The following is a 27,500-nucleotide window of genomic DNA, read 5'->3' on the forward strand; positions in this document are numbered from 1 at the left end:
TTTTTTCTTTAAAGATTAAAAATAAAATGTTTTCACTTCATAGGTCAAACAGCAAATGAAAAGATAAGTGAATGACCTGTTCACAGCTAAATGATATTAACAAGGTGCAAAACGAAATTCATATTAAATGTCAGTCAGGATGACAACAGAGAGTTGGGTGAGAAAGACAGAGAGAGAGAGAGAGAGTTGAACGAGAAAGAAAGGGAGAGAGACACACGGCACATGCATGCATGCATGCACGCACGCACGCACGCACGCACGCACGCACACACACACCTTTCAGTGTTCAGCAGTGTCTCAATGTGTATAAGGTCACTGCTATACTTACTTCCAACCAGTTTGTGCTTGAACATACCAGGCTGGGAGTCCAGAGCGGCACCCCACATGTACTTTTTGCCGATGCACTGATCACCGCGAATGTTGCTGCAAGTAAAAAGATCAACGCAACATTCTAGACTGTGTGTGTGTGTGTGTCTGAGAGTCCAGGGCGGCACCCCATATGTACTTTTTGCCGATGCACTGATCACCGCGACTGTTGCTGCAAGTAAAAAGAACAACGCAAAATTATAGACTGTGTGCGTGTGTTTGTGTTTACGAGTCACACAAGGGCGGCACCCCACATGTACTTTTTGCCGATACACTGATCACCACGACTGTTGCTGGCAAGGAAAAAGATCAACGCAAACTTCTTTTCTGCCCTTTTTACATTTAGTCAAGTTTTAGTCAAGTTATGACTAAATGTTTTAACATCGAGGGGGGAATCGAGACGAGGGTCGTGGTGTATGTGCGTGTGTGTGTCTGTGTGTGTGTGTCTGTATGTGTGTGTGTGTGTGTCTGTCTGTCTGTGCGTGTGTGTGTGTAGAGCGATTCAGACCAAACTACTGGACTGATCTTTATGAAATTTGACATGAGAGTTTCTGGGAATGATATCCCCGGATGTTCTTTTCTTTTTTTCGATAAATACCTTTGATGACGTCCTATCCGGCTTTTTGTAAAAGTTGAGGCGGCACTGTTTAAACGATCCAAAAACAATTTCATTTTATTCTTCGTCATTTTCTTATTCCAAAAACATATATATATACATATGTTATATTTGGATTAAAAACAAGCTCTGAAAATTAAAAATATAAAAATTATGATCAAAATTAAATTTCCGAAATCGATTTGAAAACAATTTCATCTTATTCCTTGTCGGTTTCTGATTCCAAAAACATATAGATATGATATGTTTGGATTAAAAACACGCTCAGAAAGTTAAAACGAAGAGAGGCACAGAAAAGCGTGCTATGCAGCACAGCGAAACCACTACCGCGCTGAACAGGCTCGTCAGTTTCACTCCGTTTTGCACAAGCGGCGGACTACGGTCATTGTAAAAAAAATGCAGTGCGTTCAGTTTCATTCTGTGAGTTCCACAGCTTGACTAAATGTAGTAATTTCGCCTTACGCGACTTGTTACATTTAGTCAAGTTTTGACTAAATGTTTTAACATAGAGGGGGAATCGAGACGAGGGTCGTGGTGTGTGTGTGTGTGTGTGTCTGTGTCCGGTGCGTGTGTGTGTGTGTGTGTGTGTGTGTGTGTGTGTGTGTGTGTGTGTGTGTGTGTGTGTGTGTGCAGGGACGTAGCACACCTAATAAAAGTGGTAGGGCGGAAAAAAATGGAAGACAAAATGCTGAGACAGCTAAGGAAATATGGGGCTTACACTACCGCCCCCCCCCCCCTTCCCGTCCCCTTGTAATGGTCTAAAAAAGAAAGAAAACATGATGCGATTTCGTGCCTTCTGAGCTCAGTTCCATCTAATCATCTTTCCATCCTCCACCAAACAACGGGCTGGTGAATGTATCAGTGATTATCAATCGACTTACATTTATATCTAAATTCCGATACGTTGAATGTGATGAGCACTTACTTCAAATGACTTTCGTCTTCATTATTGTCTAGTGTGTTAAAAAGCAAGGATTGACAAACTGGTTTACTTCTAAACAAGCAATTTATTGATCCGTCCAGCCATCAACATTGGCAGCCTGAGTGATGACTGAAAAATAGAGGGATTTGTCAGAATATTTTTAGCGCGTTTTCGATCCATCACAACCAGGATGCACACTTGTGTCCATTGTTCAATTCTCTCTCTACATGTTGTTTCATGTGACACTGTTAACCCCACAAGTTACTGTGTTACTCAATTGTTATGGCGTACTTACGGTTGACACACAATCACTCACCCCTCAGTCTGACCCCAGCTTCACACACAGAATATACAAAACATTTCTTACCTCCATTGTTTCTCATGGGAGCAGACGGACGAAGAAGCAATTTTCACTAAATTGGCGCCAATACTTTTATGGCCTGACGGAACTCGTCACGTGTGACGTTCTCGTCAAAATAAGACGTCATCCTATTCCAGCAGTTGACCAAGACTAACACACACAAAAAACCCCACAAAAACCGACCTTATGCCATCGCGTGAATACTACGTGGGGTGTTCTGTTGGTAGATCTCTCTCTCTCTCTCTCTCTCTCTCTCTCTCTCTCTCTCTCTCTCTCTCTCTCTCTCTCTCTCTCTCTCTCTCTCTTTTTTTTTTTTTTTTACGGAAAAAGTGGTCGGGCGGTCGCCCTACATGCCCTACCGGGTGCTACGTCCCTGGTCTGTCTGTACGTCTGTCTGTGCGTGCGTGTGTGTAGAGTGATTCAGACCAAACTACTGGACCGATCTTTATGAAATTTGACATGAGAGTTCCTGGGAATGATATCCCCGGATGTTTTTTCTTTTTTTCGATAAATGTCTTTGATGACGTCATATCCGGCTTTTTTTGTAAAAGTTGAGGCGGCACTGTCACACCCTCATTTTTCAATCAAATTGATTGAAATTTTGGCCAAGCAATCTTCGACAAAGGCCGGACTTCGGTATTGCATTTCAGTTTGGTGGCTTAAAAATTAATTAATCACTTTGATTAAAAATCTGAAAATTGTAAAAAAAAAAAAAACATTTTATAAAACGATTCAAACTTACGTTCATCTTATTCTTCATCATTTCCTGATTCCAAAAACATATAAATATGTTATATTTGGATTAAAAATAAGCTCTGAAAATTAAAAATATAAAAATTATGATCAAAATTAAATTTTTCAAATCAATTTAAAAATACTTTCATCTTATTCCTTGTCGGTTCCGGATTCCAAAAACATATAGATATGATATGTTTGGATTAAAAACACGCTCAGAAAGTTAAAACGAAGAGAGGTACAGAAAAGCGTGCTATTACCTTCTCAGCGCAACTACTACCCCGCTCTTCTTGTCAATTTCACTGCCTTTGCCACGAGCGGTGGACTGACGATGCTACGAGTATACGGTCTTGCTGAAAAATTGCAGTGCGTTCATTTTCATTCTGTGAGTTCCACAGCTTGACTATATGTAGTAATTTCGCTTTACGCGACTTGTTTAAATTTACAAGACAAAACATAAAAAAAAAGTCGCGTAAGGCGAAAATACAATATTTAGTCAAGTAGCTGTCGAACTCACAGAATGAAACTGAACGCAACGCAACGCAGCAAGACCGTATACTCGTAGCATCGTCACTCCACCGCCCGTGGCAAAGGCAGTGCCCGTGGAATTGACAAGAAGAGCGGGATATTCGTTGCGCTGAGAAGGATAGCACGCTTTTCTGTACCTCTCTTCGTTTTAACTTTCTGAGCGTGTTTTTAATCCAAACATATCATATCTATATGTTTTTGGAATCAGGAACCGACAAGGAATAAGATGAAAGTGTTTTTAAAACGATTTGGAAAAAAAAAATTTGATAATAATTTTTATATATTTAATTTTCAGAGCTTGTTTTTAATCCGAATATAACATATTTATATGTTTTTGGAATCAGCAAATGATGGAGAATAAAATAAATGTAAATTTGGATCGTTTTATAAATTTATATTTTTTTTTACAATTTTCCGATTTTTAATGACCAAAGTCATTAATTAATTTTTAAGCCACCAAGCTGAAATGCAATACCGAACCCCGGGCTTCGTCGAACATTACTTGACCAAAATTTCAACCAATTTGGTTGAAAAATGAGGGCGTGACAGTGCCGCCTCAACTTTCACGAAAAGCCGGATATGACGTCATCAAAGACATTTATCAAAAAAATGAAAAAAACGTTCGGGGATTTCATACCCAGGAACTCTCATGTCAAATTTCATAAAGATCGGTCCAGTAGTTTAGTCTGAATCGCTCTACACACACACACACACACACACACACACACACACACGCACAGACAGACAGACACACATACACCATACCCTCGTTTCGATTCCCCCTCGATGTTAAAATATTTAGTCAAAACTTGACTAAATATAAAAAGTCATGACACACACGAGACAAGAACAGATGATAAAGGCGATGGAGGGGCTAGGTAGGATAGGATAGGAAATGAAAAGGGCTTGGACGTCACTATACTGACTTGGTTCTGACAAAAATCGCTTGAAAGTTGGTGAAAAGTTGGCTCAGTGTAAGTCTGCCACGTGAACAGCACGCGTACTTAATATTTTCTCTCCTCCCTTCGCGGCCCTGACACGTACCCTCTTCCCCGCGCGCCACAAAACCTACCCGCCGAAGTAGTCCAAATAAAAGATACAGCATCCATAGGGGAAGTTGAACCAGGGCGGCATGCGTTCATCCTTTGAGTAGACGTCTTGTCGTCTGGTGATGTTGATGTGTATCTGTGCGTTCCACAGCTCCTCTGTAACTCTCCCCACGTCATGCCTGCCTACCAGGCACCAGTCGCCAGACAACTGTACGAATCATGATAGACAGAATGTTGATCGTGATGGAGTTCTGGTTGTGAAAGGTTGTCGTCATAATCTTTGTTATTGACGTCGTTATCGCTCGTCGACAGACTTATTTACAGTCGGACAGACAGACGGAGAGTCACGCACGTACACACGCACACGTGACACGCGGGAACAACGGACAGACACAAATGCATACAGACACAGACACACATGAGCCACAAACACACACACACATACGCACGCACGCACACACGCGCGCGCGCACACACACACACACACACACACTCACACACACACATACACAGACGCCGGCGCTCACACACACACACACACACACACCGGCAGACGCACTCACACATACACAATATGAACACTGACGCATACATACGTAGGCTACACACCCATGCAATTGGGACACACACACACGCACTTTGTGCAGACTCTCTTCGGTGTCCGAACACCCCCGTGTGCACATATGCGCACGAAAAAGATCCCACGTTCACAGCGAAAGTCTCAGGGCTTGGAAAACACGAAGACACGCATGCATCATCTCTCGTCTCCGATTATCATGATCGTATTTCGATACTTTGACGAGACAAACCCAATGCCGGCTGGTGTGTCGAAGAAGACAGCCACAGCGGGCTTGTTCGAATCAAAGTATCACACCATATCTTCAACGTATTGCCAATACCTGTCCCAATATAGACCAGCTGGTCTAAGAGGACGTTAAACCCTAATAGTCAGTCAGCCACACACACACACATACCCATCCATACACGTCTTCTTTTGTTGTGAAGAAAGTATAGTCTCAACGCGTTTGTTTTCATAGGCATCTGCGTGTTTGTTGGAGGGGAGAGAGAGAGAGGGTGAGAAAGAGAGACAGACAGACCTTGAGTCAGCGACAGACAGACAAAGAAAGACAGTCTGAGACAGACGAGGCAGAGAGACCAAGTAGCAGTACCAGTAGCACAAGGAGAAAGAAGAGGAACGATCAGCAGCCAACTTACCTGAGAGTAGTCCACTTTTGGCATACTTCGAATTTCCCAAGGCGTACAGTGGCTCAGTCCAGTCACTCTGCGAGCACAAAACGTGACCACCACCACCAGAAACAACAACAGCTGCAACCCCACCGGTGACCGACAACATCCTCGCATAATGACAACCACTTCGTTGTTTTCTCAACGAATGCACCTACGTACTGTATTTCCCACACAAATCCAACTTTTCGAATCGATTGCAAAACGGGCTCAACGAGTTTACCTGTTCACTTTTAAATCGTGAATTTACTGTTTGAAGAAAAAAAAACTACGCAAGTGAGACGTTTTACACCGTTACACGTGTGTTGTTGGGTCAAAGTCAATTTTATTTTCATGCACTGGCTGTCGGCAATGATATACGTCCATTCCAAACTTCACAAGTCACCGAGGATCATTCAATTACTTTTGAACACTTTGCTATTGCCAGCCGGTCGTTTTTGTCACACAAAACCGATAAATGTGTGATAGTCTTTGCACAGAAAGCTGAAGTAAGACAGATTTACACGGAGAGAAGTGTTAACAGGTTTTGCACGGATTGCTTGGGGAAAGCGAAATTCACTGGCATCACAGAAATAAATGTCTTACACTTCCTACGGACGTCTGCAGAAAACAAGACTGACCGGGGAAGACAAAACTGACAAAACTTGACTAAATGTAAAAAGCATTTATGCTTTGCACGAAACATTGGGGTGGGGTGGTGGATGGGGGGAGGGGGTGCAGAATTAAACGGATAGAGAGATGTGGATGCATGGGATGAGGGAGGGGGAGGGGGGGGTGCAGACAGAGGGTGACACAGGCACTCGACCCTGTCTCTTTGGACCCAGCATGCAACTGCCGGCGTGCGTTTTCCAAGCGCTTGACAGAGAAAATCTGGATGTGCGTTCTTGTTATTTTTACTTACCAGACGTACATTAATTATATAAGATCGTATGTTTATACCGAATGTGTGTTAGTGTTCATGTTAGTTGTAACTTGACCCGTACAGATGGCAAACAACCCACACTCACTCACTCATGTCACACTTACGCACACGTACAGTTTGTCTGCCTGGCGGTTTTCTCACTATCCACCTTACCCACCCACCCCCTCCTCCTCCTACCCCCTCTCTCTCTCTCTCTTATTCTGTTTTTTTGCTCAATTGTTCTGAGATTGCCCAAATCACAGCATAAAGGTCATACAACTATCGAGTACAGAAGTTTTAAATACTTTGACGAGTCTGCCTTTTTCTGTGATCTTAATCGAGCGCCATTTCAAAGCGTATTTAATTGCAGTAACGCAGATGATGCTTGCAATCTTTTCCATGAGATTTTGTGTTCCATTATTGATAAACACGCTCCACTACGTCAGCATAGGGTGAAACATCCCCACCTGCCCCCTTGGTTGACATCGGACATTATTGAGGCTATGGCGTTGCGTGATTTCTTTAAAGAACATAACATGAAAAGCGAGTACAAATTACAAAGGAATGAAGTTTTGAAAACGGTAAGGCAAGCAAAAGCAGATTATTTTAATAAATTGCTTTCTGATAAGAGAGATACTTCTACAATTTGGCGAGCAATGAATGAAGTTCTTGATAAATCTCGAAAGAGATCGACCAATTCTCCGTCACAAATAACTCCAGAAGATTTTAATCAACACTTTATTTCGCTCGCAGAGAAACTGAAAGCCTGTCTCACGCAGAATGAGTCCCTTGATATTGATGTCTCTCTAGAAAAATTAAAAACATTTTGTGGACGAAAGTTGACTCAAAACGAAACGTTTTCTATTCCACCCATTACTGTCCACGAGGTTGGAAAACTGATAGAACAGATGGCGAATAAAAAGTCAATGGGTCCCGATAAGATTCCTGTCCGGTTGCTCAAACTTGCTTTACCATACATAATTGATTCACTGACTTATGTCTACAACCTTGGCATACAACAAAACGTTTTTCCCTCTATTTTAAAATGTGCCAAGGTAGTGCCACTCCCAAAAAGCAAGGATCTTACGGACCCTAACAACTTTCGACCAATTTCCCTCTTACCTGTTTTATCTAAACCATTGGAGAAGCATATTCAGAAATATTTACTGGAATATATGGAACGAATGAATTTGTTTCATCCATTTCAGTCTGGATTTCGCTCTAAGCATTCATGCCACACTGCTCTCAGCTCTTTATGTGAAACTTGGTTATCAGCTATTAATGAGTCCGAAGTAACAGGAGCGTTATTCCTGGACTTTAAAAAAGCCTTTGACCTTGTAGACCACTCCTTATTATTAAAGAAATTACAATGCTACTTAAAAGATGACTCTGCTTGTGCCTTCTTCGAATCATATCTTTCAAAACGGAAACAATATGTATTCATCAACTGTAAAACTTCGTCGAATGATTTTGTCAAAAGTGGTGTGCCTCAAGGGTCTGTATTAGGACCTATATTGTTCTGTATTTATATAAATGATTTACCTCTTCATGTGTCAGATGAGAAAGTAAGATGTGAGTTCTTTGCGGATGATTCATCAATCCACACCAGTCAGAAGTCTTTGGTAGCCGTCAACCAATCTCTTCAAAAAAGTATAGATGAGATGACAGAATGGTGCACCACTAATGCAATGGTTATCCACCCTGTTAAGACGAAAAGTATGGTGATTACAACTAGACAAAAACACCAATTAAAACCCTTACAACTTCAACTGTCAATTGATTCAACTCAAGTGCAACAAGTTAAAGAGCATAAATTATTAGGGGTTACCGTTGATCAAGAATTGAAATGGCAAACTCACTTGAGTAAAATTTGCAAATTAGTATCTAAAAATTTGTACTTATTGTCTAAATTAAGACATTATGCTGATGTGGAAGCACTCAAGTTGTTTTATTACGCTCACATAATGCCCCATATCAACTTTGCTTCAACACTTTGGGATAACTGCAGTGATGTTCATCTCAAACGACTCAATTCTCTTCATCGCCGTGCTGCAAAACTAATTCTGCATGAGTCAAATAAGCCAACAGATGATAAATTAAAGCTCCTTAATTTCCTTCCCTTGAAAGATCAGTTGACGCTAAACAAGGCTGTCTTTATGTACAAAGTAATTAACAATAATGTTCCTGGATATTTAAAATCACATTTCAGACATGCCACAAAAAGATATGGGTCCCAGAACCTGATTCCCCCCATCCCTCGTCTAGACTTGTATAAGTCAAGTTTAGCCTTCTCAGGAGCGTCTCTATGGAATTCCATACCCCTACCCCTCCGAAATGCCTCTTCTGTGAAAACGTTTAGGCGCCAGTTTCATTCCCGCTTAATGGGTAAATAGAACACTTTTCATGTCTGATATTTTAGTGCTTTTTACATTTAGTCAAGTTATGTTTGTATTTTGATTTGTTCTTTATGTGTATGTATTGATAATGATATACATGCGAATGATTGGGACAATTCCTCCCCACATTTGTTTTCTCCCTTTTGTTATTAGTTGTTTTGGATGTTTATATGCAATGCATTATTGCAACTATGCTGCAATTTCCACCCTATATTGTTTTTCCCATTTTTGAATGTGTATACAAAACCATAACCCCTTTCTTATTACTATTTACATTATGTACGTCTGTAAGTAACAATAACCTTGTCAATTTTACTATCTATATTATGTGCGTCTGTATTAAGTGTTTGTATAAGGGACAGGTTGTAAGATTAGGCTTTGCCTAAAACCTCTATCCTTTGGTAATAAAGTTCAGTTTCAGTTTCAGTTTCAGTTTCTCTCTCTCTCTCTCTCTTTCTCCCCTCCCCCCCTCTCTCTCTCTCAGTCTCTCTCTCTCTCTCTCTCTCTCTCTCTCTCTCTCTCTCTCTCTCTCTCTCTCTCTCTCTCTCTCTCTCTCTCTCTCTCTCTCTCTTTGCAAATACATGGGTCATTTTCGCTTTTGTTTTGCGTAGAAGTGTCTTGATGCACACCACTCCCTTACCCGCATTCAAAACACAACGCCCTGTCAGTGTGACTGTCACCAAGCTTACAAGAACATTGTTACGAGATCAGCGGTAAGTCCAATGTCTCCAAATGGAACTGCAACAACAAAACTTTCTTTCTTATAGCGCTGCCTTGACAATTGCATGTGGGTTTAGACCAATTGTTTTCGCATTCGTTCATGATTTTCCTCCCTCATTGCTCCACTGGTCGGCAAACCCAAAACTTCACCAACTCCCAACCACACCCCACCCTTCTCCACCATGGACCGACCCCACTTTCTTCTCCTACTTCCTCTGAACTGGTTTTTTTTTTTTTTTTTTTTTTTTGCCAAGCACATCCTTGTGGGGTTTTTAATGAATAACATGCATCCGTCCACTCACAATATATTTTCTTTCATCCTTCAACATCCTCTCAACTTTCCTCTCGTCGTGTTTCGACGACGAACCATAGTTCTGTTGTTTTAATGTAAAATAACAAAAACTGTGTCCGTTCAATGAGAGTGTATACCTACGGGGAAGACCGGGCTGCTTTAATTTGATATTTGTCTGTACCCCAAAGGTCTGTTCACAAAGATGACACGACAGACGTACCTCAAGAGGGAACAAGTCGCGCAAGGCGAAAATACAATATTTAGTCAAGTAGCTGTCGAACTCGCAGAATGAAACTGAACGCAATGCCATTTTACTCGTAGCATCGTCAGGCCACCGCTCGTGAAATTGACAAGAAGAGCGGGGTAGTAGTTGCGCTAAGAAGGATAGCACGCTTTTCTGTACCTCTCTTTGTTTTAACTTTCTGAGCGTGTTTTTAATCCAAACATATCATATCTATATGTTTTTGGAATCAGGAACCGACAAGGAATAAGATGAAAGTGTTTTTAAATTGATTTCGACAATTTAATTTTGATAATAATTTTTATATATTTAATTTTCAGAGCTTGTTTTTAATCCGAATATAACATATTTATATGTTTTTGGAATCAGCAAATGATGGAAAATAAGATAAACGTAAATTTGGATCGTTTTATAAATTTTTATTTTTTTTTACAATTTTCCGATTTTTAATGACCAAAGTCATTAATTAATTTTTAAGCCACCACGCTGAAATACAATACCGAAGTCCGGGCTTTGTCGAAGATTACTTGACCAAAATTTGAACCAATTTGGTTGAAAAATGAGGGCGTGACAGTGCCGCCTCAACTTTCACGAAAAGCCGGATATGACGTCATCAAAGACATTTATCAAAAAAATGAAAAAACCTTTCGGGGATTTCATACCCAGGAACTCTCATGTCAAATTTCATAAAGATCGGTCCAGTAGTTTAGTCTGAATCGCTCTACACACACACACACACACACACACACGCACACACGCACATACACCACGACCCTCGTTTCGATTCCCCCTCGATGTTAAAATATTTAGTCAAAACTTGACTAAATATAACAAGTCGCGTAAGGCGAAAATACAATATTTAGTCAAGTAGCTGTCGAACTCACAGAATGAAACTGAACGCAACGCAACGCAGCAAGACCGTATACTCGTAGCATCGTCACTCCACCGCCCGTGGCAAAGGCAGTGCACGTGGAATTGACAAGAAGAGCGGGGTATTCGTTGCGCTGAGAAGGATAGCACGCTTTTCTGTACCTCTCTTCGTTTTAACTTTCTGAGCGTGTTTTTAATCCAAACATATCATATCTATATATTTTTGGAATCAGGAACCGACAAGGAATAAGATGAAAGTGTTTTTAAAATTGATTTCGAAAAAAAAATTTTGATAATAATTTTTATATATTTAATTTTCAGAGCTTGTTTTTAATCCGAATATAACATATTTATATGTTTTTGGAATCAGCAAATGATGGAGAATAAGATAAACGTAAATTTGGATCGTTTTATAAATATTTTTTTTTTTTTACAATTTTCAGATTTGTAATGACCAAAGTCATTAATTAATTTTTAAGCCACCAAGCTGAAATGCAATACCGAACCCCGGGCTTCGTCGAAGAGTACTTGACCAAAATTTCAACCAATTTGGTTGAAAAATGAGGGCGTGACAGTGCCGCCTCAACTTTCACGAAAAGCCGGATATGACGTCATCAAAGACATTTATCAAAAAAATGAAAAAAACGTTCGGGGATTTCATACCCAGGAACTCTCATGTCAAATTTCATAAAGATCGGTCCAGTAGTTTAGTCTGAATCGCTCTACACACACACACACACGCACACACACACGCACGCACACACGCACATACACCACGACCCTCGTTTCGATTCCCCCTCGATGTTAAAATATTTAGTCAAAACTTGACTAAATAGAAAAAGCAGAGAAACATGTACATTATTAAAAGTGCCCCAGACTGCGTGACCAGAGATAGCGCATGGTTCAGGGTCAAAGACAACAGTGCGTCACGCTCATTGCACGCAATATCGATTTTCTCCTTTTTACATTTAGTCAAATTTTGACTAAATGTTTTAACATAGACTGGGAATCGAGACGAGGGTTGTGGTGTATGTGTATGAGTGCGTGTAGAGCGATTCCGAGAAAACTACTAGACCGATTTTTATTAAACTTCACATGAAAGTTTCTGGGTATGATATCCCTGGACATTTTTATTTCATTTTTTTCTATAAATGTCTTTGATGACGTCATATCCGGCTTTTAGTGACAGTTGAGGCAGCATTGACACGCCCTCATTTGTTGACTAAATTGATTGACATTTTGGTCAAGCAATTTTCGACGAAGTCCAGACTTTGGTATTACATTTCAGCTTGGATGCTTACAATTAATTAATAAGTTTGGTCATTAAAAATCTGAAAATTGTAATTCAAAATATGCTTTTATAAAACGATCCAGAAATAATGTCATCTTATTTTTCATCATTTCCTGATTCCAAAAACATATAAATATGATATATTTGGATTAAAAACAAGCTCTGAAAATTAAAAATATGAAAATATGATTAAAATTGAATTTCCGAAATCGATTTAAAAACTATGTTCATCTTATTCCTTGTCGGTTCTTGATTCCGAAAAAATATAAACATATTACCTTTGGATTAAAAAAAAAAGCTCAGAAAGTTAAAAGGAAAAGAGGTGCAGAAAAGCGTGCTATTCCCTTCGGCGCAACTACTACCGCGCTAAACAGGCTTGCCAATTTCACTGCCTTTTCCACGAGCGGGGGACTGACGATGGTATTCGGTCTTGGTGAAAAAAATGCAGTGCGTTCAGTTTCATTCTGTGAGTTCGACAGCTTGACTAAATGTTGTAATTTCGCCTTACGCGACTTGTTGTTTTCTCTTTTTGTTTCCCACCATCTTCTTTTCATACCTTTTTTTCCCGTAGGTGCTACTCAAGCTTTGGCTTTTATGTTTCCCTCTGTGTTTGTTTGTCAGTCCTGGAGAAGCCTGCATGGGCGAGCATTTGATTTAATAGTTTTGTGTGTGCTGTTGTTTGTATCGGTGAGTAAACAACTCTTTTGTTTTTCAGCATTGTTGATCTCAACCGCAGTTTGTAAAGATTTTAGTCAAGCAGTATGTAAGAAATGTTAAGTCCTTTGTACTGGAAACTTGCATTCTCCCAGTAAGGTAATACACTGTACTACGTTGCAAGCCCCTGGAGCAATTTTTTGATTAGTGCTTTTGTGAGCAAGAAACAATTAACAAGTGGCTCAATCCCATCTCCCCCCTTTCCCCTATCCCATCTCCCCCCTCTCCCCGTCGCGATATAACCTTGAATGGTTGAAAACGACGTTAAACACCAAATAAAGAAAGAAAGAAAGAAAGATCTCAACCGCAGTCACTTTGTTGTTTAGATTTTTTCCTTATCAAAGCTGCTTCACGGACAAGGCTCTGGCAGCTATCTATATGTTTTCCACTTTTTGAAAAACAATTTGCATTATCTATGGTCATCCACTTGTGCTATGGTATGATCCGCTACCTGATATATATTTGTAAAAATAGGTAAAGCTTGTCGTATTTCTTATTAAAAGGACTACGGGCTGCGCTGTTTCATGCTCAAACACAAACACTCACTCACAGACGAGCACACGCACGCACGCATACACACATACACACACACACACACACGCACACACACACACACACGCACACACACACACACACACACAGACACGCACACACACACACACGCACGCACACACACACACACACACACACACACGCACACACACAGACACACACACGCACACACACAGACACACAGACATGCACACACACACACGCACGCGCACGCACACACACACACACACACACACACACACACACACACACACACACACATTCACACACATACACTTGAATAACTAAAAAAAAAAAAGCTAAAGACTTCGTGACAACAGATAACGCATGCTCAGGGTCACAACCCACAGCTCATCACGCACATAGACAATAGTATCGATTTCCTCTACTTATCACAGCCGCTACAAGGTTGGTCTGTCACTAATTACAGGTCCCTATCAGCTGGTCAGATGAGACAGGACGGCGGTCAGCTATCTCAGTCTCGCCTCGTATCAATTATTGTCACGAAATTGGAGATACCCACAGACAATCTGTACACACAGGCGCTTGATACAATTAAGTGATGAGCATGGTTGTATGAAAACGGATGTTTGAATCATAGTGCTTGTGCGACTGTCGTGTCGTGTCATGTAGTGTGTGTGTGTGTGTGTGTGTGTGTGTGTGTGTGTGTGTGTGTGTGTGTGTGTGTGTGTGTGTGTGTGAGTGTTCGTATGTGCGTGTGGGTGTGTAAGCCTCTGTGTGTGTGTGTGTCGTGTATATATACTAGATGAATACCCGCTTCGCCGGGTACGGCTGCGCCGGGAAGAAGTCGGCGCACCGCACGGAGGAAGGGAGATAATCGCGGCTAAAAACACTGGAGAAGATAAGGAAGAGTTACTGGTAGTGGATCCAGACAAAAAAAAACAAAATCGGTTCAGCACAAAAAACAAAATCGGTTCAGCGCTGCGCGCTGAGAGCACGTGTTGAAATATCTCATCGACCAGGTTGTGTCCCGGGTGTACCTGAATATGCCCACCAAATTTGAAGCAGATCCATCGAGAACTTTGGCCGTGCATCGCGCACAGACACACAGACAGACAGACACACAGACACACAGACACTAGTCGTATATATATATATATACTATACTAGAGGAATACCCGGCTTCGCCGGGGTGAATCGCGAGACAGAGACAGACAGCGTGGCGGTTCATCACAATCACCTCTGCAGGCGAAGTCCTGTCAAACGGGATTGAGAATTTTAGAGCTTATTTCTTAGCCCTATATTATCTGTTGTGGCTTCTCAAATGCCAGAACATACAGACAGACAAAAGCCGCTAGACCCCATCACAAACAGAACTCTACAATCCACAGGTTTTTGCCCACACACACACACACAAACACACACACAGAGAAGCCGTATATATATGTATATCTATATCTATAAATATATAGAGATAGGTGAGAGTGTATTTTTCGCGTGGCTATAAATTGATTCGACCTTTTCACTTTGACAGTAAGAACAACTTACGGGTGCAAGGGAAGCGTTCTGGACAGCGCAGTGACATTCTAAAAATAGTTACTCAGAAACGGGAATTTGGGGTGAACGGCGCGAGACAGAGACAGACAGCGTGGCGGTTCACCACAATCACCTTTGAAGGCGAAGTCCTGTCAAACGGGATTGAGAATTTTAGAGCTTATTTCTTGGCCCTATATTATCTGCTGTGGCTTCTCACATGCCAGAACATACAGACAGACAAAAGCCGCTAGACCACATCACAAACAGAACTCTACAATACACAGGTTTTTGCCCACACACACACACAAACACCCACACACACAGAGAAGCCGTATATATATATATGCATATCTGTATCTATAAATATATAGAGATAGGTGAGAGTGTATTTTTCGCGTGGCTATAAATTGATTCGACCTTTTCACTTTGACAGTAAGAACAACTTACGGGTGCAAGGGAAGCGTTGTGGACAGCGCAGTGGACAGCGCAGTGACATTCTAAAAATAGTAATAGTAACTTAGAACTGAACGGGAAAGCCACACGAAGGAAGGGAGATAAACGCCAAACACTGGAGAAGATAAGGAAGAGTTACTTATAATGGTGAAATGAACACAAAAACGAAAATGAGTTCAGCGCTGCGCGCTGAGAGCACGTGTTGAAATATCTCATCGATGATATTGTGTCCGGGGTGTAGCTGAATACGGTGTCCAAATTTGAAAAAGATCCACCGAGAACTTTGGCGTTGTGATGTGGTGTAGCGGCTATGGTGTGTCGGTATGGGGGCCCGGGTAGCTGAGGTGGAACCAAAATAGCTGAGGTGGAACCAAAATCGGTTCCGCGCTGCGCGCTGAGAGCACGTGTTGAAATATCGACCAGGTTGTGTCGTGTCCCGGGTCTACCTGAATATGCCCACCAAATTTGAAGCAGATCCATCGAGAACTTTGGCCGTGTATCGCGCACAGACAGATACACAGACAGATACACAGACACACAGACACACAGACACTAGTCGTATATATATATAGAAGATAGATATGTGTGTGTGTGTGTGTGTGTGTGTGTGTGTGTGTGTGTGTGTGTGTGTGTGTGTGTGTGTGTGTGTGTATTATCGCTGCTGAAAGCAATTTACGGCAATGCTCTAAACCGATTTTATCGGAGCTTTTTAAATTCGATATACATTAACTGATATTGTTACTTTGAAAGTTCTGTTCTTGCGGCAGAAAATTGATTTATCGTGGGTGTTGTTTTGACAGTGTTCCAATAGGAAATAATGTTTCGATATCTTCGTTTGTGAAGCGTCTTAAAAATTAGGTCCAAGCAAACTATGGAATTTAGAATTTCTTCGGTGAGTTTTTCTAGCATCCCGCACAGTCCTGTTTCGGGCGCCTGTACAGATGATCGAGCGTTGTTCTTGTTTATCAACAAGCGGCGATGGCAAAACTAGACAATGCATCGGCTGTCGAAACAAATGTTGTCTATAGGCATGAGCGAGAGGACATAATATTGTGTGGGGCTTTGCTATCAGTTTGTTTGCATCATTGGATTATATCATTGTGTTGATAAAAAATTGAAGAGAGCCTCGAGGAAGATGTAAGGTATGCTCAAACAACAAAGGAAACAGAAGAAATTGTCGTCTTATTGACGTGTGCGAATGTTGAAATTGATGTGGTCTAGAATGTTAGCTGCTATTCTTACAAAGAGAATCATGTAGATTTCAATAGAACGCTTTCGTCGTCGCAGAAATGAATTTGCTGTGATCGGACTGTGACCATCTCGGTAAGTTTTTCTTTGTTGTACTGATTCACTGTTGTGATTTCTTTCCTAGTTTTCTGTTCGATTGTTTATGGATTATTCATTATATGAGTCATTGTGACCGTGAAGATGTGGTGAACAAGACTTACACCCTTTTTAAATATCTTCTGCAAACGGCACAGAACATACCATCAAACATAACACTATAATTATGTGCACATCAAAACTGTTCAACGAAAGTTTTGTCACGTGTGACACTCTTCAGAGACATGCCACTGGAAGAGGATTTTTTCTAAACAGTTAATACACACCAACGTACACTTCTGGTACTTGTCCGTTCCATTTGACAAGCAAATCCAAACATGTGTTTAGAATGCCAGCAAGGAAACATATTCACTATAGTATGACAAACCGGCACGGTTGGCCTAGTGGTAAGGCGTCCGCCCCGTGATCGGGAGGTCGTGGGTTCGAACCCCGGCCGGGTCATACCTAAGACTTTAAAATTGGCAATCTAGTGGCTGCTTCGCCTGGCGTCTGGCATTATGGGGTTAGTGCTAGGACTGGTTGGTCCGGTGTCAGAATAATGTGACTGGGTGAGACATGAAGCCTGTGCTGCGACTTCTGTCTTGTGTGTGGCGCACGTTATAACAGTGTCAAAGCAGCACCGCCCTGATATGGCCCTTCGTGGTCGGCTGGGCGTTAAGCAAACAAACAAACAAACAAATAGTATGACAAGAATATACTGCTGGTGTCATTTGTGACACGGACTTAAAAAATAAAATCATTATTTGTCATTGTCTCATTAATTTTGTGGGTGGAAAAGCAAGAAAGAACGAAAAGAAGAACCAAACGAGCTAACAAACAGGATTCAATTCTGGTAACATTACCAAATTTGTAGAGTTGGTTAGGTAGTATACGCTAGGTTGTGCAGAGATGTGAGGATTTGCGTATATATATATGTGGTTTTGCTTTGATTTTTGTTTGTTTGTTTTTTGTTCTTTGTTTTTTTGTTTGACGGTATTATTAACTGACTGTATTATTATTAAGCAGGTGATACGTCCATAATGTCAAGTACTGTAATCTGCATGTTATGTTAAGCTCCGGCCTTACTTGTATGCGAACGGATGTTATATGTCCGTCTGTCTGTTATGTCCTAATGTTGTATATATATATATATGTCTTGTATACTTGCCATTTACATATTTACTATAAATGTTGTAGACGGATGCATGTTATTGATTAAAAGCCCCACAATGATGTGCTTGGCAAGACGAAAAAAACTAAAACAAAAAAACCCAAACAGGATACATGCATGTTTACATTTGATGTGACGATCATCCATTATCACGCTGAACAGGACCAAGTTTATCAGAGTGGGTCATATCGTGTGGCGGCGTGAATGAACTATCAATTGACAATTGTATAAAGCTTAACCTGTTTGTGTATCCATTATCATCTCATCTGCACAAAGTACATCGATACACGGACAGAAACAGATGTATCCACGCCTGTATTCAGTACACTTGCTAAGCTTTAGTTAAAATTAACATAACATTGATACTGATATTGTTCAGCAAGGTTACAGGGTTACAGGGCAAGCGCAAGGCAAAGTTTATCGTTCGTTGACCACAGACCCACATACAAAATGTAAGGTCAACATAACAGTTCTTAACAACAAACAAACACATTCTATGAAATGAATATATTTATCTGTTTTCATCAGTCAGTCTATTGTCGATCGCTTGGTGAAATCGAGCATTTTGCACAGTCTTTCGCTCCATATCACTACCGCTAGGCAATGGGAGGGGTTCTCTGCGCTCCGTGAAAGAGTAGACAAGTCAACTATTAAGAAATCATAGCGCGAACCATTTTTTTCTTTCTAATTCTTATTTTACACGAACAAATCCCGTCTCTCATAGAAACCGACAACTGTCACGTTATTCGCTTCAACCAAATCTAGAACACAATGATTACATGTCATTTGCCAGGAAAAAAGCGGTCAATCGAATACCCGGCTTTACATGTAAACTCCCACTCGTGAAAAATAGGAGTGCACGTGGGAGTTGCAGCCCACGAACGGAGAAGGAGGTATGTATGGCCGGGTGACGAGTTAATTTCCATTTCTGAAAGAATGTACGTACAAGTAAAAAAAAAAAAAAAAAAAGAGGTAAAAACCAAACATGTCCAGTTGAACGTTACCCCTTTCGTAGCGTGCAAAAAACATGGAAGTAGGCCGGAATAAAACTTTAAAAAGGTTATGTAACTGCGTGTGCCTGTTGCATTCAATTGCTAAACGAACTCGATGACATGAACCCGGGTTTTAGATTGTCAGTCAAACATTTGGAACACTAACAGATAACTAAAACACAAAATAAATGCACAGTGAATATTTTGTTACGGCCACTAAGGAATTGTGGAGCAGACATAAAACGTACAGTACAATGCGAACAAAGCACTTCGACGTATGGAAATGTACGCCTACCGTCGGATTACGCTGGCATGAAAAAAAACCCAGCTTTATAAGACTTTTGTTTCTAAATGTACGTACGTTTTTCTTTCTCAGGGTCGTGGTCAGCTTGACATTGTATTTGAAATCTGTCACGAGGGCACAGACGAAGACAGGCGGACAGGCGGACAGACAGACAGCTAGACAGACACGTGGAAAGACAGACACACACAGAGAAAGACTGTATGTTATTAGAATATGTCTGATTTAGTATACCATTGTTTTAGCGAGCACTCAATTGCTTCGCTTTGACACTGTTGCAAAAAGTAGGGTACTAGTTCACTTGTGGTTATCCCTGCTAACGTGCTGTACGGTTTTTCCACATTTTGATCATTGTTATGCGTTACGCTTTTGCAGACAAGTACTAAACGTGTAGCTTTATCGGACATTCTCATTGAGTTGCAAGGCGTCCCCGTTCATTTGTCAAAATGACGTCACAAGGGAGTACTTCATGTGACGTCACAGTTGTCATTGACGTGGGCACGGGATATGTGAGAGGTGGAATTGCTGGCGAAGACACTCCACGGTGCGAACTGTCTACACTACAATCTTCCCCTGTAAAGGTGAGCTGATTACAGTTCGAAAGAAACTTTCGTTTTTATATATACTTGATATTTGTTTAAATTATAAACATATGGTCTAGAAATCAAACCAGTGTACATGCTATCTTACCTGAAAACGCACGCACGAATGGACGTACGCACGCACACATTGACACACGCACGCACGCACGCACGCACTCACACACACACACACATACAAAGGTGTTTTCTTTGTGCTTAATATTATTTTGTTTGGACCTAGCTATTGATGTGTACATTGTTGTTAAACAGTTGTTTGTTGTATGTTTACCAGGGTTTGCTAGTGTGTGATAGGGTTCGTGTCCGTCTGTAGATGTCAGTTTCTTTGTTAGTCCTGTGTTGACAACTCTTCGACAAGCGCTTAGAACTGTACCCACGGAATACGCGCTATATAAGCTTCATATTGATTGATATTGATTGATTGATACACGCACACACACACACACACACACACACACACACACACACACACACACACACACACACACACACACACACACACACACACACTCACACATAATAAAACAAACATTGCCTATTTAGGTAGAGCAATTCCTCAATGTCTAAAGTTTATGCACGCAGTGTAAAATGTATACCTCGAATTGTTACTTTTTGTCTGTTTGTTAAAGGAACGCGCAGGAAAAGAATACCACACCCCTATAAACAGAGGATGCGTGAAAGACTGGGACACAGTGGAATCCTTGCTCAGGACTGTCTACTCCAGCCTCGATGTGGATCCAGACTCCCAGCATGCTTTGCTGTTGACACGTCATGTGCAGGATCCGGTGACGGATGCTGACAAGTTTGTTCAGGTGAGGCATGGGATTTCATTTTGTTTTGACTTTGAATTTTTAGTTCTGATGCTCAGTGATATCTGATGTCAAATTCTTCCTTTTTTTCAAGCTGACAAAACAGATCCAAAATTTCGTCCATGAATCTGCGAAAGAGGCTCTTCATTCTTTATTGTAATTCAATCGAGTTTGCGTTTTAATGAAACAGATCCTGTGATTGGTCAGAATGCCCCAACCCATTAAAAATTACCGGTCACTAATTGTCGATAGTCACTCGCTAAAAAATCCATTAACAACCTGCTGGCGAGGCGCATTGATACAGCCTCAACTAGTCTCGGTTAGCTTTGAGGGTCTTTCCGGTTATGCAATCGAGAAATCCCTGCGAACTTTTCTTCGCGCCTGCGGTTCTGAGGCGGTAGCACCTTTAACAGGCCAGCAGACGAAATGTTTGTCGTGCTCATCCAAACCAATGGCTAAAACATTGGATAGTGTTCGTGCGCATTCATAAGGATACACCATTAAAGTGATTTTACATCTTTACCATGCCCAGGGTAGTCACCTGAAACCTAGAAATAATGCAAAACTTATGTTGAAAATCTCAATCGAAACAACAACTCGTCCGCCATTTTTAATTCTGAGCGCAAAAGCAGACCAAAACAGCACCCTTTTTGAAGAGCAAAGTACACCTATTTTAGCGAATCGACAAAACAACAAAATGGTGTGAGAATACAGTCAAAACATTTATTCAAGCTTACGTTAACAGCAATTGACCCAATACATGCAACAAATACCAGAAACATACCTGCGAATCACGATTCGTCAAAATGATGAAAATACCGCAAGTTCGCGCAACGAAGAATCGGACGTAATGCAAATGAGGAGGTCGTGACCTTCCGGAAGCACAAAAGTGATGACGTAGACAGGGGGTTTTCCCACGAAGAAAGACTACGAACTAAGTTTCTGTGCTTTCTAAAGCTCGCTATTTTACAAGTAGGAAATATGAAGTACCAGCGAAATACCGAGACCATAAGGTATGCGAAGTGATGACGTCGGATACGTGACGTAGGTTGATGCATGAATTCTTTCGGACTACGTCAGTCAATTCCAAAGATCGCTTTTGTGATGAAAAGAATTTGTTTTGAGTTTGCTGTCCAGAAACTCGTCAAAAAAGAAGGGAAAACGTATGTGAAAGAAAAAAAAACAGGAGGAGAGTGATACGATAGGAATACAGAGACACATTTCTTGGGACTTGACCCTTGCAGGTTGGTGGACTGAAAGTAGTGTGTGAACAGAACAGAACCAATTCTGTCTGTTTACCATCGCATGAAAGCAGGAAAGAGATCGTCGTCAGATTGAATTACAATAACATTAACACGCTTCCATTTGAAACTTCTCGGTCTTCATCGTGGATTGACGCCCTCCCAAAGTCTAATTGAAGCCCTCCGTCGCTTCGCTCCGTCGGGCTTCTATTAGCTTTTGTCGGGCGTCAATCCCCGATGAAGACCTCGAAGTTTCAAATGGAACCATGTTAATGTGTAATTATGTTATAATATATTTTATGTCATGTCATGTTTTCTGTTTGATTGGCCAAGTTTTGTGTCACGATAATAAGCAGCTCGCCACCATTCTGTGTAACCTATGACAATTTTGCCATAATTAGCGTTATTTAAATCCTATTAAAGAAAGACGTACAAGACAAGACAAGACAGGACAAGACAAGAAAAGTGAGCGTTCAGTGCACAATGGTAAATGAGAGATATGTTTTTTCATTTTCATTTTCATTTTCATTACTTTATTGTCCCATCCCTGGGAAATTCGGGTCGCTTCCTCCCAGTGGAAAGCTAGCAGCAACGGAGTCGCGCTACCCAGGTGTCTGCGTGTTTAGGTGTATTCAGCCACCTGCACTTATGGCAGAATGACCAAGGTCTTTTACGTGCCATTGTGATGACACGGGGGTGGGACATGGCTTCCGTCTCTGGGTCTGCACATAAAGTTGACCCGTGTCCGTCCCGGCCCGAATTCGAACCTGCGACCTTCCGATCACAAGTCCAGTGCTCTACCAACTGAGCTACCAGTCAGACAAAAAGAAGCGTGCATGGAAAAACATCTCAGCCGAAAACATCAATGGTGATATTGTGTATGGATCGATACATCACGATACGTCCGATGTACAGTGACACCAAGAATAGAGAGATCGTTATAAAGTGGAACGTCTTTCTTTATACCTCCAAAAAGCTGAGAAATTGTGCACAAAAAAGGTTTTAGAAGGGGGAGTGAAGAATCTGAAATCGGGGGGGGGGGGGGGAGGGGGAGGGAGGGGGGAGGGGAGGTCTAAAAATGAGAGGGGGGATTCAGGGGCGGAGCAGATAAGCCCGAGGGGGGGGGGGGGGGGGTTACAACCTGGGGTCCAGGCCTGGGGTCGGTAGAGGTTGGGGGGTTTGGGGGGCAAAAATAAACATGCTCAGCTGGTGTCAGCAGCCACTCATTATTTCTTTTAAAGGTGGTCGTCTACATTTTTGCTTTTTTTCAATAATCTTATGGTTAGATTTCGCTAAAAAGTTATGTCAGATGATGAATGAACCATGAGGAAAAAAGTTATAGAAAAAAGAATATGTAAAAAACGATTTTATTTTTGGGTAGCGTGACTCACGCTTCCAATATTTTGTTTTCTGTTTGCTGAGAACATGTGCTTTGCCTAAAAATACTGACCAATCAAATTCATGTCACTATGCTTATAGCCACGCCCAAACAAGTGCAGCAACAGTTTGACACTGGAGCGCTGTCCACGCTTTTTTTTTTAAACGCACGAAATGCACGGGATTTGAGAGGAGTTTTGCGCTTGGCATTTTCCAAATAAGGATATCCTACTATGAGTACTACGCTGGAATACTACAATGAATTTTCAAACGGCTACACTGGCTTCATCTTTCCTGGTCGAAAGGGGGTGTATTGTTGATAATTGTAGATAATAGACTCTGCATTTTAATGGTCAAATGGCGATTTCGGTATAAAAATGCAGACAAGGACCTTTAAAGTTAGTATTAAATAATGGCAATTTATCCTCCATGATATCTGCTCCCGACATCATAGTATGGTTAGATGAAAAACATGTCGCATGGGAATGGCAGTTAAAACTGTACAAAAATGCTACTGATTAAACAAATAACACTTCCCCCGGCTTTAGAGACACAAACAACAACATTCACAAATTTTTATTTAAAATTTTTTTTTTTAAACAGCCGAGGGGAGGGGGGGGGGGGGGGGGTTCCGGAACCCCTGTAACCACCCCCCTAATCCGCCCCTGGGATTCTTTAAAAAAAAAATGGTTTGGATGGTGTACTGACCATATGCATGTCTTTGTAACCTTCACCCTGCTACAGCTGGCAGTGGAGAAGCTGGGAGCCAGTGCGGTGTACTTGGGCAGCCAGCCAGTGTTAACACTCTACGCTAACGGCTGTACTGATGGCGTCGTCGTTGATTGCGGTGAAGGGGTGACACAAGTTGTACCTGTCTATCAAGGTAAATATTAAGCATAACTTCTTACCTATGTGTTTTCCCTTTAAGGCGGCGTATGGCTGCCTCAATCGCGGAGTAAAAACGGTCATACACGTAAAAACCCACTCGTGCAAAATTTTTAAAAAAAAACCCCTGACGAGCGTACGTCGGAGTTTCAGACCATGAGCGCAGAAAAAGAAGAAGATACCTATATGAGGTACACCAGCAAAACAAATGCCCAGACGTCTTCCCTGGTTTGGTCACATCTACAACCTCGCTGTTGGTGACACAGGTTACATCTCAAAATCTCTTTCCTCAAGTGTTCTACAGTTGTTGTTTTTCATGACAAAATCTGCCGTAGGTGTCGATGATAAAAGGGTAAGAATGCTGCCTGACGTGCATTATCCTAGCCAGAAGGTTGAAACATAATTATGTGTCGTTTTTAAACATTCCAGGCAGGGTTGTAGCGTGTCGGTTTAACCTTCGCCGGTCGTCGTGGGTCCGTATGGACCCAGAAGGGTGTTTAATTGCAAATATCTTTTAAACCAGTTGGAATTTTTTAATGAGCTTTAAAGAATGCCCCAGACACATAAAAAGCTTTTATGTCCTAAAAGATCATTAAACAAAACAAAGGTCAAATTTAGACTACACACGGAAGACATCGTGGGGCCGTGCGGACCCATGTTTCTCAAACTGAAGGAACTTACATAAAAACTAGGGAGAGAAGTCACAAACCTTCAGGTATTGGCTCTAAACATCATTTTCTACGATCTGTTTAATTTTGGAGTTAATAAGCAAGTCGCGTGGAGCGAAATTAATACATAAAAATGTGGGTCCACACGGCCCCACGACGTCTACAGAAGGGTATTTACGTTTTTCCTTTATTGAGAAGCTTTAGTCCGCACGGTAATAATTAGATTAATGATTTAATTTAACTACTTCTCGCGGAAATGTAACCACGGCGTCTACGGAAGGGGATGCACGTTTTTGCTTCTTTGAAAAGCATGGGTCTACGGAAGCGTATGCATATTTTTCCGTGTCTTCCGTGTATAGTCGATAACCCGGTCGGGCGAAGGTTAACACGGAGACCCCAACAATGTACTGCCCGAAGTCGCCACATACCAGTGTACATTATGACAGCGTACTGAACATTATTATCCTCATCCTTATCCAAATGCTTGAGGGGATTTGTGGTGGGCTACATCTTCTTCTTCTTCTGCGTTCGTGGGCTGAAACTTCCACGTACACTCGTGGGTTTGTTTTTTTTGCACGAGTGGAATTTTACGTGTATGACCGTTTTTTTACCACGCCATTTAGGCAGCCATACGTCGTTTTCGGAGGAAGCATGCTGGGTATTTTCGTGTTTCTATAACCCACCGAACTCTGACATGGATTACAGGATCTTTTTCGTGCGCACTTTGTCTTGTGCTTGCGTGTACACACGGGGGTGTTCGGACACCGAGGAGAGTCTGCACACAAAGTTGACTGAGAAATAAATCTCTCGCCGAACGTGGGGACGAACTCACGCTGACAGCGGCCAACTGGATACAAATCCAGCGCGCTACCGACTGAGCTACATCCCCTGGTGGGCTACATGATCTTAAAATCTTAAAAGTCCAAGTCAAAATAAGAGGCAGAGGTGTGTTGCATGTACAAGAGCTTCTGGGCATTGCCACTTTCAACCCCAACTGTCTTTTGATGTCATCTTGTGCCAATGTTAAAGTTACTGAGTGTTCAAAGAATGTCCTACGGCGACAGCAATTGCACCTCATTGCTGAGAAAGGATGACCATGAAGTCTTTTATTTGAATGCAGGCTACACCATTGACCATGCCATCAGAAGACAAGATCTGGCGGGCCGCGATGTATCACTGATGCTACAGACTTTGCTGGCTACACGAAGACCCAACAGTGTACAAGGTAAGGTGTCCGTCTGTATCTATCTGTCAGTCGTCTGTCTGTCTGTCGTATGTCTGTCTGTTTGTCTGTCTGCATTCCCCCCCCTCTCTCTCTCTCGTCCCAAGAAAAGATTGTAAGAAAAGGCCCAGCCTTAAAGCTCTATCCTTATAAAATAAAGTTCAGTCTCAGTCTCTCTCTCTCTCTGTACTAAAATTTGTACTTATTGTCTAAATTAAGACATTATGCCGATGTGGAAGCACTCAAGTTGTTTTATTACGCTCACATAATGCCCCATATCAACTTTGCTTCAACACTTTGGGATAACTGCAGTGATGTTCATCTCAAACGACTCAATTCTCTTCATCGCCGTGCTGCAAAACTAATTCTGCATGAGTCAAATAAGCCAACAGATGATAAATTAAAGCTCCTTAATTTCCTTCCCTTGAAAGATCAGTTGACGCTAAACAAGGCTGTCTTTATGTACAAAGTAATTAACAATAATGTTCCTGGATATTTAAAATCACATTTCAGACATGCCACAAAAAGATATGGGTCCCAGAACCTGATTCCCCCCATCCCTCGTCTAGACTTGTATAAGTCAAGTTTAGCCTTCTCAGGAGCATCTCTATGGAATTCCATACCCCTACCCCTCCGAAATGCCTCTTCTGTGAAAACGTTTAGGCGCCAGTTTCATTCCCGCTTAATGGGTAAATAGAACACTTTTCATGTCTGATTTTTTAGTGCTTTTTACATTTAGTCAAGTTATGTTTGTATTTTGATTTGTTCTTTATGTGTAAGTATTGATAATGATATACATGCGAATGATTGGGACAATTCCTCCCCACATTTGTTTTTTTCCTTTTGTTATTAGTTGTTTTGGATGTTTATATGCAATGCATTATTGCAACAATGCTGCAATTTCCACACTACATGTTTTTCCCATTTTTGAATGTGTATACAAAACCATAACCCTTTTCTTATTACTATTTACATTATATACGTCTGTAAGTAACAATAACCTTGTCAATTTTACTATCTATATTATGTGCGTCTGTATTAAGTGTTTGTATAAGGGACAGGTTGTAAGATTATTCTTTGCCTAAAACCTCTATCCTTTGGTAATAAAGTTCAGTTTCAGTTTCAGTTTCTCTCTCTCTCTCTCTCTCTCTCTCTCTCTCTCT

At 41.3% G+C, this 27,500-nt stretch overlaps 2 protein-coding genes across 3 annotated transcripts in view; one reads left to right on the top strand and one right to left on the bottom strand.

The window, feature by feature from the left end:
• Positions 1-6,047, bottom strand: part of LOC138969359 (uncharacterized) — an 8,045-nt gene extending 1,998 nt beyond the window's left edge. The window contains exons 1-3 of the mRNA XM_070342132.1: positions 5,793-6,047; positions 4,601-4,785; positions 329-423 (exon numbers count right to left, since the gene is read on the bottom strand). Of these exons, the coding sequence (XP_070198233.1) occupies positions 329-423; positions 4,601-4,785; positions 5,793-5,939 (427 nt within the window). The 5' untranslated portion in view covers positions 5,940-6,047. The remainder of the gene's footprint in view (positions 1-328; positions 424-4,600; positions 4,786-5,792) is intronic.
• A 10,720-nt stretch (positions 6,048-16,767) lies between these two features.
• LOC138968200 (actin A-like) overlaps positions 16,768-27,500 on the top strand; it is a gene marked incomplete at its 3' end in the record, with an annotated part of 12,260 nt that continues 1,527 nt past the window's right edge. The window contains 5 exon segments of one of the 2 annotated variants that reach the window (XM_070340752.1): positions 16,768-17,072; positions 19,912-20,117; positions 20,765-20,947; positions 24,307-24,445; positions 26,236-26,340. In XM_070340752.1, coding sequence (XP_070196853.1) covers positions 19,983-20,117; positions 20,765-20,947; positions 24,307-24,445; positions 26,236-26,340 — 562 coding nt within the window. 2 annotated transcript variants of the gene reach the window in all.

Source organism: Littorina saxatilis, linkage group LG6, assembly GCF_037325665.1.
Source record: "Littorina saxatilis isolate snail1 linkage group LG6, US_GU_Lsax_2.0, whole genome shotgun sequence".
Taxonomy (NCBI): Eukaryota; Metazoa; Mollusca; class Gastropoda; order Littorinimorpha; family Littorinidae; genus Littorina; species Littorina saxatilis.